Here is a 14,952-nt window from a genome sequence, read left to right as displayed (position 1 = left end):
TATCATTAAAGATATGAAACTAATAAATCTGATTAATTGGTGCAGAAAGAAATATTGCTCACATTTTTAGCTGACAATAAGTGCTTGAGTGTTGGAAACATTTGTGACTTTTTCAAGTTAAAATTTCCATTGGTGATTCATCCTGAAATATAATATGCAATCAAGTCTCATTGCATAGATGTCAGTCTGCCATTCTGTGCCTTAACGCCTTTGCTTGGGCTGAAGTACCACAAGCAGATTCATCGTTGTCTCTGTCAAAGGTCGTTGATGCCTGTTTGCTTTTTGGCATTTCATGTACTTACCTGAAAATTAAAAGTAGATTGCTAAACTGAGTGAGCTTGTCATGACAGCTGAAAATCACAGACTTTCTAACAAGCTGTGACAGCTCAGTAAGACCATAATCACAAGTAAGGACTCTTGATTGGTTTTATGCTAGTACATTGCACCTGTAGATACTGCAATATGAGTGATAGAGACACAGCCTTATAACGTTTTGTTCTTAAGCTAAAAGCCTTAACCTAAAATGATAATGTATAAAAGAAAAAGAAAAGAAATATTATTAATAAATTAATCAGAAGACGTGGAAAGAACCTCATCTGCTGACTAAAAGGTCACACATTTAAGGGTTGGACATAGGAAGCGCTGATGTTACAGATATTCTAAGCTCCAGTTGTCTAGGTAAACCGCCAGTGTATTTACCATTTTTCTCATTGGTAGTCACTTCAATCGCTTGCCTCAAAGTGAAGGAAGGTTTTGTTGCTCAAAGTCGCTGAATGTCATTGACTTTCTATGGGTACTATATCCAATTGCTATGGTTACCACATCCAGTTGATTCCTATGTGGATGTGCGTTTAGCCTCTGCTGGTATTGGCCAATTTTTCAAGGTTTCTGGGTGTAATCAGAATATTATCCTTTTCAAGATGGTTCTGTTTCATCTTTAAATTTGAAAATCTCTTCTGTTATTTTTCTTTTGATCCATTGGCCTGCAAGCAACCAAAACCTGCTCAAAATGTGTTGTTTAGTAAAACTTGGGAAGAAATCTACATCGGTTTTGAAAATGATTTTAGTCTTTCCTTCTTTTTAGTGTCCTGAAGCACTCTGTGGATGCCACATATGAGGACCAGGGCCCCAGTCCAGGCTTTCGCATGGAGACATCTATCTTTTATGTGGTCTACTTTGTGGTGTTTCCTTTCTTCTTTGTCAACATATTCGTAGCTTTGATCATCATAACTTTTCAGGAGCAGGGAGACAAGGCCATGTCAGAATGCACATTGGAAAAGAATGAGGTGAGAGTGGAAAGTGATGCACTTTATTGTTTTTTTTTTCTTTTTGTGGGGGGGGGGGGGGCTGTTCTGGGAAGAAGAAAAAAACACAAATTACAAAGACACTGGTCATTTCTTCAGAGACACTAGCACTCATGCCGATCCTCTTCTAAATGTCTCTTCTATGCAAATCACATTAAACATGACAATTCCCTGCTCTTAAAAAGAAAGCAGCAGGGCTTATCTTCTCACTCCCTTCATCTCTTCTTCACAGGGACTTTGTGAAAATCCTGCTGTTTTCTTTCTATGATGTATTGGCTAGTGATCAGAGAACTTTAATTTGTGGTATCTTCTTTTAACATTACAAAACACTAAAAGTCGGTAGTGGTGTGCCAGCTGTTGTTTATTTTAAGAACGTTGAATTCTTCTCTCTGATGAAAGATATAAAGTTGTTGCATCAGAGAGTTTTCTTACCCGATCTGTTTTGTTTTGTCTTTTCAACTCTCAGAGGGCTTGTATTGACTTTGCCATCAATGCCAAGCCGCTGACGAGATACATGCCAGAGAACAAGCAGTCATTCCAGTACAAAATGTGGAAATTTGTGGTGTCGTCTCCTTTTGAGTATGCCATCATGACTTTGATCGCCCTCAACACCGTCGTGCTGATGATGAAGGTCAGTTTTTTCTCCCACTAATGAGGCATGTGACAGTTCCCTTCAGACACCTCTGAGGCAGAGAAAGTAGTGCATCGCTTCAGCGATAGTTATGCAGTTCCCAATTTGATACAACAGACTGTTGAAATATCAAAAAGGATTACAGGAGATGTTTTTATAAACGACCATTCAATCTTTTACTTTTAAAGGCAATAATGAAAACAACTGTGGTCTGGCATTAAGACATACTGTTGTTAGCAACTGACTATTGACACTTTACATTACATTACTTTCTAGTTTGAGGCAAAAGAGCTTGTATTTTATCCATTTCCTTTACTCGTCTTCTAATTATTCAGGTAATCCGGGTTATCTCATCTGGTCTGAATGATTTTTTCTACCATTATGGAGCCATAGAAACTAACAATGAATCCTGATAAACCCTAAGTTTAGCTCTTGTTCACCTTCAAGGTCGTCTCTTTGGGAAGCTCTGAACTGCATCCTACATGGCTGTAATTTTCAGAAACCTGCCTGGAATGTTTTCTTTTTCTTTCTTTTTTTTTGCCTTTCCCGTTTGGTTCTTTAGCCATCAAAATTATTGTCTGAAGGCCAAGAAAGATGCCCCAAAAAAGAGAAAACAAGCAAAACGAGGAAACACAATAAACACAGCACCATTGCAATAACCTAGATAAGTGTAAGTAACAGTAAATACTAAATATTGAATGTTCAAGGCATGGTTCCTTGATCTTTTGGATATCACAGGTGTTTTCACTCTTTGCCTGGCCCCTCACCCAGGACCATTTTGCTTTGGGAGACTCTACCAGGGCTGACTCACTAGAACATGCAAAACCCTCCATCACAATGATCAGGGCTGCACTGGCCATCGGGCCTACCGGGCATTTTCCTGGTGGGCCGCTCGTGATTTTTCGTTTTTATGGGCCGATGGGGTTTTATTTCTTTTCTTTTTTTTAACGGTATAAATGAATGGTGGTGGATTGGCCAGTTGGTCATGATCGACTCTGGGCTGGACCAATTACAGCCGAGGAGGAGGAAACCAGCAGATGTCGCGCTAAACAAGAGCAGCACGTTTAAGCTTGATCAGCTGTTGTTAGAATTTATTTAATATTAATTTCTAGTATCAGCTGATGTTTGCTGGAGCCACAGCTGTAAAAGCTGCTGGTCATGATGTCGGTTTGGTTATCTGGTGAGAGGGAAACATGAAGATGAAACCAGGAGATGTCCTTACTGAATCATCAGAGTTGAACAGGTGATGGAGAAACAGGTTTACCTTTTAGGTGACATGAATGAGTTGAAGGGAAGTTATGAACTGTTTTTGAGAGACAAATACCACCAGGAGGCTTTTATACGTAGCTGACAGCTATGTGTGCAGGGGCGGGTCTAGGAAAGTTTTGCCAGGGGGCCAGGTAGGGCATTAACAGGGAAAGGGGGGGCACAAAGAAATACTTTTATTTCTTATTCTCATTTAAAATGTCTCGCTTTTAATAAATAATTATCTGAACCTTACAACCAAAGTTTTCATCTGATGTAAAATGTATAGAAATCCATTATTGTATTCAGTAAATATCAAGTCTAGTATATACCCTAGTAAGTTATAGTATTCTTTCCTTTGGGAAGGTACCATCTGTGCAGTCTGCAATTCTGTTGAAGAAAGATGTTGAATCTATTTAATTACTGGAGAAAAATAATAGATTTCTGTGCATTTGTTTTATATGTGCATTAAATTAAAATCGATTTTGTCAATTAAGCATCGAGGCAGAGGGTACGGGAGTGGTTGCTGGGAGTTGGCAACCCTATTAGTTAGGTATATGTAATTATAAATTAGGTTGTTTTATATTTTTGCTAAGTACTGTTTAGAATACCAGAATAGGAAGGATGGTGTAGGTTTAAGTTTATTATAAAGGCTTTATGGCTTTTCCTATAATACCATGGTGGGCCGGTCACTAGTCAAAATGCCCAGGCTGAATTTTTGTCCAGTCCAGCCCTGGTGGTGATTCATGGAGGGAAATGTCAACTAAAAATGTAATTAAAATTTCCATGGAGACAAACTTAGGAACTAGTGTTGGTGCCATATCACAGTCAATCCTCTGGGTACAAGCTGTTACTAGGTATGCCCCCCCACCCCAGATCCTGATTATATGGTGATATCATAGAGCAAATATAAACAGTTAGAACAGGACCATAAGAGGGTGATTAAAAAAGCATTTGAGAGGTGCACGAGGCAACCTCATAGATGAGATGGTTAGAATCTTGTTATGGGTTGAGTCCTGAAACTTTTTGTTCCCAGTGAGTTCTTTATTCAAAACCAAGCAGCAGCAATAATTGATCATGTGCAGTCCTATTTTATCTCTATGATGCATGGCTAAAGAAGATTGTGGCGTCTTTATGGCAGTCTTGCATGAACTCTGCACATATATACAATCCCATTTTGATGTCAGTGAAATCCCCTGCAGTTGCAATACAAGCCTTTTCTGATATGTAAGATGTTTAAAATTTAATAAGCCAGACCTGACAGATGCAGACGTCTCTGGTGGGTGCAAGCAGCCCAGAACAGAACAGGAGTGAATAAACATGAATAAAAAGGATCTGCAGTGTCTTGGTGTTGCGTTTACAGCTGTAGTTTTCAGTATCATGTAGAGAGGCTGTCTGATCTATGCCTTAAGTGTGCAATAAATAACGGGAGTCGATTTTACACACATTTATTGTTAATATAATTAAAGATATTAAAGAGCAGATATTCAGTGTTTCGTGTTTCATCTTCTGCCCTTAGTTCTATGGCGCTCCAGATGTGTACGAGTCCATGCTGAAATACTTAAACATCGTCTTCACGGGCCTCTTCACACTCGAGTGCATACTCAAAATTATTGCCTTCAATCCACTGGTGAGTTGTCTTTGTAAGTCTGTATACTGTGCTGTACTCTGCAAGCAGCTATTGATGGTTTTGAAATGTTCCAGTTTACACTTAAAGGGTTAAGTGATTTGGTTCTTCTAAAGGTTGAGTTGATTTCAAGGTATCTTTTAGTCAGTGACACAGTCTCACTTTAAGAAGACTGTATGGATCTCACCTAAAGCATTATGACACAGTAAATAAAATCTTGCTTTTTTGCATTCATTTCAGAAAGAGGAAGAGTTAGCTAACAAAAAAACAAAAGAGGAAGATAAACAGAAGAGTGCACAAAGGAAATAAATCTCCCAATGTGGCGCCGTCTGGCCTCCAGCGAAGCATTTCATCTTAGGCTCTATTCCATTTGCGAGGCCCATTTATTAAATAGCTTTTCTCACACACCACTTACCTCCACCTGTTTAGCTGTTAAGCCCAGATGACTGCGCTCACATCTGCCATTATAAATGCTCTGCTGCCACTGTAGCTTTTCAAAAAGCAGCTGCAGGACCTGGCAGCAGCCTCTGCCCCGAGGAACAGGATGACTGACCAGTCTGAAGAGCCTCAGAAGTTATGCAAAAGATGTGCATTTAGCATTTATGTGTGTGAATGTGTGTAATGTAGGCACATATAAAGTTGATTTGTGTGCTCAGGGAGATGGCTAGTCTTTATTTTTTGAAGTGTGCTCATTTGAATACTTTTGTGTGCCTCAACTTTGTATCTGTGTCTGCAACTTTTTCATATCTAGATCTGTATTAAAATTTGCCCACATATTCGTGCACAGGAGACTCATTCAAATGAGGCAGTGTAGGGGGAATGTTGCTGGAAAATGGATCATAGAATTTCTGCTTGGATTAGATGTCTTAGTATGAATTTGGGAAAATCACAGTGCTGCCAGTCTGGTCAGTTTATTAAAAAGATTAAATTGAATACATAAGAATAAAGGAATAGCTCAATAGTAATAATTTATGTAATCTATAATTAAACAGGTTTTTAAACTGGCATTAGAACTTGGTTTATTGTGGTTAGAGCAGGGGAAATTATGTAATAGCCAACTTTGACATATCTATTAAAAGTTCAGTTATGGATTACAATTGTTCACATCTTTTGATAATCCTCCCGATTTTTTATTATTAGATTAAAGCTAAATTTAATATCTTATACCTTTGGACCATATTTAGAGTAGAGTGTGGTAAGTCGTCAGGTACATCTAAAAACTGAATGGAGTGCAATGGACAGATACCTCCTTATTAGTGCTAAGCATCAGGGTATTTTAATTTTGTACAATAAATATGTAATAAATATACACAAATCTAACGCAGCACAAACATACGCATACACTGATCAGAATGGAGTGCCCATATTTACTTTATAAATGACACCAGGTATTTTACACAAGTGCACGCACAAACAAACACACACATCCACCTACACAAACGCATTCACATTCACCAGACAGGTCAACCCAATTAGTTTCATGTTTTATTGTTGTCCATGACAGGTGTAAATATTGTAATACTCTCAGTTTATGGCTGTGAATGTGAACAAGAGCCAACTTGTAAAGCCCTTTGAATGAAGGCTCTATTTAAACAGCAATTTTTCATTCGAATGTACACTTGAAAGGGTGGAAAGCGGTTTAAAAGCAGTTAGTTATGATGAAGACACTGTATAAAATATTTAAAGGTTAACTATAATATCTACTTTTCTTCTTTCTCTTTCTTTTAGAACTACCTGAAAGAGCCCTGGAATGTGTTTGACTTTGTGACTGTGATTGGAAGCATTACAGACATTTTGTGCACAGAGATAAACGTAAGAGTTACATTTCTCATCGCATGCACCCATGGGTCACTTCCTACATGGGTACCAAAATTCATTGCATGCTCATAGCTGTAGGATCACAACGGCAAAGCAGCAAAGCAGCATGCTGTGACACAGGAAGCAGATTTAGTCCAATCAGGGAAACTGTTATCACAATAATGGACTAATCAAAGTTAATATTTTGCTACAGTGGAAGTGATTTACTCTGGGCATGCAAGCGTTCAAATACTGTTATTATGATTAATCTATTTTCTATTTTTTTTATGTTTTGGTCTATAAAAAGCCAGAAAAAAATGATGAAAAATACCCACCAAAGCAGCCTGGACTGTCAAAAAATCTGACAACCCAGACTGCTGATTTCACATTTTCTATTATTATTTTATTTTTTGGGGGGGGTGTTGTTGTTCAAAGTTTGAAAGTCAGAAATATCACCAATTCCTCCCAACTGTCAATTATTCATTTAGTTGCTGTTCTGACTTTCACTAAAATTTGAGCTGTTGTAGCATTAATTTGCATGTGTTTTTGCTTAATGTCAGTATTTTTTTTTCCAGCTTCAAAATCATCAGTGTGGATGTCATGCTTTGCTGTACTCTTAGTCTCAGTCCTCGAATCCGCCAAACAAGTCCATAGCAAAAATATGACATCATAAAAATCTATACGTGAAGCAAGGGAAGCCACACGACTTGAACATTAAACATTACAGTCTTGAACATTTAGTTTCCTATTTTTAATCACAGCAGATGCAAAGTATTTGTGCGGCTTGAGGACTGAGACAGGTTACTTTAGCTTTCTGTGTTGCAAAGTCAGCTTTTGTGTGACTTTCTCTTCCTGTGATCATTAGTCTTCTTCTCTGTTTCTCTCGCTGCTTTTTCCCCCCACTGTTTTTCATCTTCTGCTGTGTCTTTCCTGGCGCCTGTGCCCTCACTCTGCCCCTTCTGTCACATCTGACACCTCTAGACGGTAAGTGGCTTTCCTTGTTGGCCACTGATTTTGTCAGTTCCCCCGTCACTGTGTGCTGTTCTCTTCCACGGCTTTAGTTTAAAGTGTCTAACTACACCTTGAATGTGAGATGATATAAATTAAGACCTTTTAAACCAATGTAGCATGAAATGTGTGCTTTAACAGTAATCAGACCTTCTACGGCAATTACTGTTACATAAGCCCTTAATGTGAAAATGTACAGTTCAGTCAGATCCACTACAGTGAAAAGAACGTTATTATTTCCATCAGCAGTAATTTATATTTGGCAGCCTGACGTTTTTTCTGGCACCTTTCTGACCTTCCATGTCCATACAGCCAAAGGCTGCGAGAGCAGCAGCAAAGCTCCCTGTACAAAACAGTGGCAACAGACTTGACACTGATTCAGTGTGAAAAGGAGGTGCGAAGGTGGAGGTGGGTTGCAAAGCGGTTTTCAGATGTGCAGCTACTGTAGGCAGTAACTTAAATAGCGTACATTTGCTTTAGCTTTAACCAAAATCAGTTGATCCGCTTGGATTTGGGTTGAGCTATACTTCTTGGCCTGCCTTGTGTATGCTGTGTTCAGCTAATATCATTTCATTCAGCTGGATCAGTTCTGAGCTACAAAAGGATCAATTACGATTAGAGCTAATATAGTTTTGTACTTTCTAATTATTTTTTATTTTTATTTTATTTTGACAGTTTGTTTTTAATTCAGTTTAGTTTCAGTTAGTTTCAGGGTTTTAATAGTTTTGCAATTTTCATTAGTTTTTATTTTTATTTAGTTTTGACTTCAGATTTTCAATTTTATATCAGTTTTAATTAGTTTTTACCAATTGTTTGCTAGTTTAGTTTAGTTTTTATTTTTTTGAAAATCCTTAGTTTCAGTTTAGTTTTGATTAGTTTCAGTTATAGTTTTAGTTGTGTTTGCAATAATTAAGTGTAACAAAATCCCAGTTTCATCATATCAGTCATTCTGCTCATCCTTGGGTATGTTGCTATTCCAGCTACCATACTGCACCCTGGACAGGTCGCCTGTCTGTCGCAGGGCTAACATGCAGAGACAGACAACTCACATTCCCACCTATGGGTTCTTTAAATAAATAAATAAAGGCAGATGAACAACCATTGATACCAGGCAACTATAAAATGTATATCTTGGCCCCAATGAGACTATTAACTCTCGCAGCACCGGGTGTTCGTAATTTTGGTTCAAGTGAATTGATAAACTTTTTGAAGGCAATTGACTCACACAGTTATGTAGATATCCCCATCCTGTTGTCTCGGGATGCATCACGCTGCCTTGCCTGGGGTTAGCTTCTGTTTTCTGGGGATGAGGGTTGAGTGTGCTCCCTTACCTTCTCAAGCTAAGCTAGGTTAGCCTTCTTGTGTGAGCTTTTCAAGTGCACTTTAAGGTTTGTGGGATTTTTTTCCCTTTAGAAATGTCCCTCATAATTTGTCTGTTTCCACTACAAGACACTTGCTTTATCCAAAACACAGTCATATTCAAAGTAATCCCAAATTGGACTCTGGCTCCCGACTTTTCCTGACATGATTCTGCGCGTGGATGGAGCAGCAACACAGACGACTCGACTAACGTACTTGCCACCTGCTGGCATAATGAGACACAGCAAGAAAAAAACCTGGAAACTAAACTTCATTTTCACCCTTGACTACTGTATGACACGCACACATCAATGAAAACTAAACACATTTTTGCTATAAATTCAGTTAATTTTAGTTAGTTTTGTGAACACTCATTATAGTTTTAGTTAGTTTTCCTTTTTTTGTTTTTATTTTTATTTCTGTTAACGAAAATGTTTTTTCACTTCTAGTTTTCGTTATTTCGTTAGTTTTTGTTAACGATAATAACCTTGGTTAGTTTTAATTTCAGTTTTAGTTCATTATAATAACCTTGTTAATATTAGTTTGTCTGTATTGCTTCTAGATTATATCAGATTTATCAGTATATCATCCCACTGATCCATCCAAGTATCCATTTTTTTTACTTGCTTAATCAGTTCAGGGTTGCAGGAGGACTGAAACCTATCCCAAAAGATCATAGGATGGGTGTCTAAGAGAGTAGTCTTTAAAAGGCTTTGGCAGCCCCTCATTTCTTTGTATTCTGCTTCCAGGGAGACAGACATTCTTGTCAGTTTTAAAAGTGGCTTTGAGCAATAGTTTTGCAACCTTTCTGGAGTTCTCTCATAGTTCTTCTTTTGACATTGGCTACTCTGTCACTGATTTTCAGGTTAATGATGCTAATTGTTATTTATTTATTTACTCTTTTTGCTATTGGATCAAATTGTACATGGTTAGTTTGGAGAACATTAAAATAGAGTTTTTCTGTAAATCTCAGTACACATTTTTTCCCTCTAGCAAAAACAAAAAAACCTGAAATCGTCTACAAAAATGTACTGCAGTATGCTACCAGCTTAATAAATTATTAATAAAAATATCCTCAAATCTGGTACAAAATAACAGATCATTTGTTTTTCTTTCCCAGAAAGAAAAAATCAACCTGAGTTTCCTGAGGCTGTTCAGAGCAGCTCGTCTCATCAAGCTTCTGCGACAAGGCTACACTATTCGCATCCTGCTGTGGACCTTCGTTCAGTCGTTCAAGGTAAGGAAAAAACTGAGTAACGCAGAAACATTATAAACATCCGAGTTAGAGTCTGAAGCATCTCGGTAAGTGTGTAAACTTGCAGAAAGAAACTGTACATTTGGAAAGACACACGGGCTGGCAATCTGAGCCAGATTTATTTGCTCTTGCATGAAAGTATATCTCATACAATACAACTAGTGGAATAAAGGGCTCAAAAACAGGCCTAGGCATGCTTTTTCCTGTTCAAATTGAACGAAATAGCTCTCAGCAGACAGCAGTTTAGATTTTCATGCCATGCCGGTTTTGTTCTCTAAATCCCCTGGGACAAGTTGAGTTAAATGTGGAGCGCTGGGGCCACAGCACAGGGAATTTATGGCAGCTTTAATGTCAGTGGTGAGAGCTTTTAAGCCCAATGAAAATGGACAGTAGCTTCAGAGTGTTAAAAGGTGGCTATTTAATTACAACCAATGTTCGCCGCCTTCTTGCAGCCATATAAATAGTTGGTTGAAAAGAATCAACCCAGCAGGTCAGGTTCGTTGCTCGGGTTCTTAAATAAATACTGTAAAATGTTAGAAGGGTGCTTGTTGCTCTGTAGAGAATCCGATTTATGAGTGTGTACGTGCATACAAACACAGAGGAAGAGATCAAAGAGGCACTGTGTCCCATGTGTGTCTGTGGGTGTATAAAATGGATATTGTTGGTGCCATGCGGTATATGAGTGTGTTTAGACTGTATTCATGTGTATGCTTTCAGGCCCTGCCATATGTCTGCCTACTCATTGCCATGCTGTTCTTTATCTACGCCATCATAGGAATGCAGGTAAGTCATCATGTGCATAAAGCACATCTGAATTTCATGATTCACTGAAATATGCCTTCTACAACGTGTAGATTTCCCAGTAGCCTATCAGTGAATGACCCGAGTGGGTGTGACTACACATTAGCTTGTGTTTAACTGGCATTTCACCATTTCTCTTAATTTGATGTGCAGTATAGCGATTGGCATCATTTTAACCATATGCTCTGTATAAAAGATGGATGTATAGTAGCTACCAGGAATTTACCCGTTGGTTTGTGGATTCATTTTGTTTTATGGTCATTGCCATCTTGGTTTTTGAAGCCACAGTTGACTACATTTAGACCAGCGTGAATTTATCAGTCAGCAAGCCTGGTTAGCACTCATAGACTATATTGGGGCATCAGATACCATCTAATTAATGGTAAGTGAAATACAAATTTAAAGCATTTCATCCACTAAAACAGGTCCACGAACTTCCTAGACTGGCTTTTGGTGTAATTAACTGCACAGGTAGTCATTTTCAGAAATAGTTTATCTCACAGTGGGAAAATCCTTTTGTCACAGCAGTTAAAAACGCACCAAACATATGATAAATACCTTAAATAAGTACAATGCAGCTTGATAAAACCAAATATATAATTATCTTAACATGAAAAACTCCAAAAGCTCAAACCTCCAAAAAGAGAGCTCACTCGCTGAGCAGTATTTACTTTCAAGGGAAAAGTGTTGCATTTTATAGATATTAATTTTGCTTAGTTTGCTGCTTTTAAATTTGCTGTCAGACGTTTCTAGTGCAGTAAAAAAAAAAAAAAAGTACAAATTCCAGGTTTTTCTTATTTACTCTGTTGAAAGCCATTTTAATCTACCTGACATATAGTAAATCTCATTGTTTACTAAAATTCACTGAAATGTTTAATAAAAAAAATATAAAGGGGAAAAAAAATTGATCATAGGTGTTTTTCTGTTGATTTATTTATTTATTTTAACATTGTACATTAAACATTGAAATTGTTATGTATTTAAACAGTGATGCCATAGTATAGGAATGTGATTTTTATCATTTCCCTATAAAAACACTGTCAGTAAGAAACACAGTTTTAAATAGCTCTATATAGAATTATTATCGTTTTGATGTTTAGATCAGTCTATTGACCTCCAAGGAGGGGTCAGAGGTCAAATGTTACATGATATTTTAAATCTTTACACACCGCGCTTGTAAGAACTTAAGGCTTTTTGTCCATTTTTAACCAATAAATCATCAATCAGTAAATCATTCAAGTAAGTTATTAACCCCACTCTACACTTCTACAAAGTTTGATCTGAATTCATCCAAAACTTCACACGCAGTATCGTGTTTACAGACAGAATGACACGTGAGCACTTTTGACGCTTCAAACGCTATCAAAAACCTCATGGATGCAGGTGATGAGATTAAAATGACTCTTAACTGAAAATAAAACAATTGAATATTCAGTCAACGAAGCAGAAGAAACAATAAAAAATATTTTCCTCCTAAATGTTCCAAAAAGTTCAAAGCAAATACCAGCTGACATTCAAATGGCTCAGTGTAACAGTGTGGCAAACAGTGCAGTTCAATAAAGCGATGTCGTGTGTGCTACAGTAAGTGCTATGACAGCGCAGGGCTGAGATAACCTGTTAGCATGAGAGAACAGATGAATCTCTGCTAGACAGATGTTTGGAACTACGCAGAGTTTTTGCTTCTTTTTTTCTGCTCTAAAGTTTGACGATTTGAAATACTTGCATGTGGAAGTCAGCCACAAGGAACATCAAGGAACTGCAGTTTGTAACACTTCAGCATGACACTTCATTTTTAGCCACTGACTCTGCAGCTTGAATATAATTGATTAATAGTCGTTGTTGTCTGCAGACTAACAGAACTTCTGTGCTAGATAAATGCTACCTTCCCAGATGTTTCCTGTGTTCTTTAAATTTAATGCATTTTGTCATGTACAGCAACCACAAGAAAAATGTGTCTGGCATTGCTATATGACTGTTTTCTACACGTTTGATACAGTCCTGGTAAAGATATTACATTATAAACTTAAGCACAGACTAAATGTGTTTTCAGAGTGGATTATTCTTTATTTTTGAGGCAGCTGATATAAAGGATTCCAATATGTTTTTCCTGAAAAAATTGATGGACAAGATGCTACCTGCATAGGTGACTGCTATCACGGGTCTCCTGAGTGTAGCAGCTGGTGTTTATAGGTCAGCAGGATGGACTTACCAAGAGGCAAATAAATATTTTAAAAAGGCCTCTGGGATGTTTTATTGGACTGACACTAGGATACCATGAGTTATGACAGCTATCTACTCTCTTTGTGTCTGCCATTTAGTTCCAGTTCAGGTCAGAAATGGTTTCCTGGAACGACATTTGCATTAAACTATGCTGACATAGCATAAACTAGTAATGCTTGAGATAAATTATAAGCCTGTATCTGCACAATGTATGCAATAAGTAGTTGCAATGCACGCAACATTACACAGTTAATGACAGATAACGCATATACACAAAGAAGGATAATTAGCTCTAGCTTTATTGGCTTACAAAAGCAGTTTGTACAAGGCCACAATATAATTATATTTCATATTCAAATTACATCCATAAACCACTGTTTATGGCATCCATTAGTACCTATTATATTCAGTGAAGAAACTTAACAAAGACAGAAAGGGACACAGTGGGAATTATAAGTATACTGTTTATTGGCAGATTATAATTTAATGTGAAACGCATTTTCAACATTTCTAAAATGTGACAACAACTGGGGCATTTAATATAAATAAGGCATTATATATACGGAAAAGAGAGGGACATAGTTTTACATGTAAGTCTTACATAGCAATGTCAAAGGTCTGAACACAGCAACTCAGTGTAGGGTGGGAAATGTATAATCTCCATCCAGCTGAGCCTTCTGCTGTGAAATCGGCTGAAGCCTCATGTGTTTATTTGACTTTGGGTTATAATTCATAAATCTCTTACCAAGAATATTTCTTAGAGCTAATATTATAACACAGGTTTTTATAAAGGACCAGAGTAAGAGTAAGACTGAGAAAAGGTGCTTTTCAACAACCTTGGTTTGTACTACAGGGGTTTCTTATAATCTAAATTATTGGGTTAAAAACAGTTCACATAATCTATAACACCTCCTGTGTTGCTGCAGGTGTTTGGTAACATTGAGCTGATTGAGGAGAATGCCATAAACCACCACAACAACTTCCAGACCTTTTTCCAGGCCTTGACCCTTCTCTTCAGGTAACCCTGCTTCCATGCTCTAATAGTTCTGGCAGCTCAGATAATCCAGTGATTTTGGGTCAAACTAGCTCAAGCACTCACATTCACTTTTCACTCCTGTATCTTTACTTGTGCATCTTTCAGGAGCGCAACAGGCGAGGCGTGGCATGAGATCATGCTAGCATGCCTCAGTAACCGGCCATGCGATAAGCTCTCAGGAACTGCAGGAGACGAGTGTGGCAGTGACTTTGCCTATTTCTACTTTGTCTCCTTCATCTTCCTCTGCTCCTTTCTGGTAAATACCTCCTCCTACTGCATGTTTTCATCGACTTACGTTTTCCAGAAGTTTAATGTTCTTATTCTGAAAGTCTCAGAAGAATGCTGCAAGTAACAACGAGTTAAAGAGAACAATAGGAATTAAATGTAAATGAGGTGCTGCTGAGGAGACAAACCCCTGTAGATAACAGTCTGTTTAACTGCTTTTTATGCTCTTTTCATAAATCGAATTCAGTGACACAGACAAACACATTCATAGAACATATTAATAAGGCCTTTAATAGCCCAGTAGTGTTGCCATTATGAGGCAATAAAGTTGGTAGCAAAGCTAATTTTGAACTCTCCAATTTATACAGAGAATGCATAAAATTAAATGCATGCATAACAAAATGTTATCTAGTAATATAAATATGTGTTTTTTAATGAATGTGT

The 14,952-nt window shown here is 37.6% G+C and overlaps 1 protein-coding gene across 10 annotated transcripts in view; it reads left to right on the top strand.

The window, feature by feature from the left end:
• LOC146514633 (putative voltage-dependent N-type calcium channel subunit alpha-1B) overlaps positions 1-14,952 on the top strand; it is a 239,835-nt gene that overhangs the window by 194,994 nt on the left and 29,889 nt on the right. For all 10 annotated transcript variants that reach the window (XM_085164861.1, XM_085164857.1, XM_085164858.1 and 7 more), the window contains 8 exons: positions 1,085-1,286; positions 1,771-1,935; positions 4,700-4,810; positions 6,536-6,619; positions 10,092-10,208; positions 10,944-11,009; positions 14,174-14,265; positions 14,389-14,539. In XM_085164861.1, the coding sequence (XP_085020987.1) occupies positions 1,085-1,286; positions 1,771-1,935; positions 4,700-4,810; positions 6,536-6,619; positions 10,092-10,208; positions 10,944-11,009; positions 14,174-14,265; positions 14,389-14,539 (988 nt within the window). The remainder of the gene's footprint in view (positions 1-1,084; positions 1,287-1,770; positions 1,936-4,699; positions 4,811-6,535; positions 6,620-10,091; positions 10,209-10,943; positions 11,010-14,173; positions 14,266-14,388; positions 14,540-14,952) is intronic.

Source organism: Neolamprologus multifasciatus, chromosome 7, assembly GCF_963576455.1.
Source record: "Neolamprologus multifasciatus chromosome 7, fNeoMul1.2, whole genome shotgun sequence".
Classification (NCBI taxonomy): domain Eukaryota; kingdom Metazoa; phylum Chordata; class Actinopteri; order Cichliformes; family Cichlidae; genus Neolamprologus; species Neolamprologus multifasciatus.
Note: the sequence above shows the minus strand (reverse complement) of the source record. Positions and strands in the feature narration are given on the sequence as shown.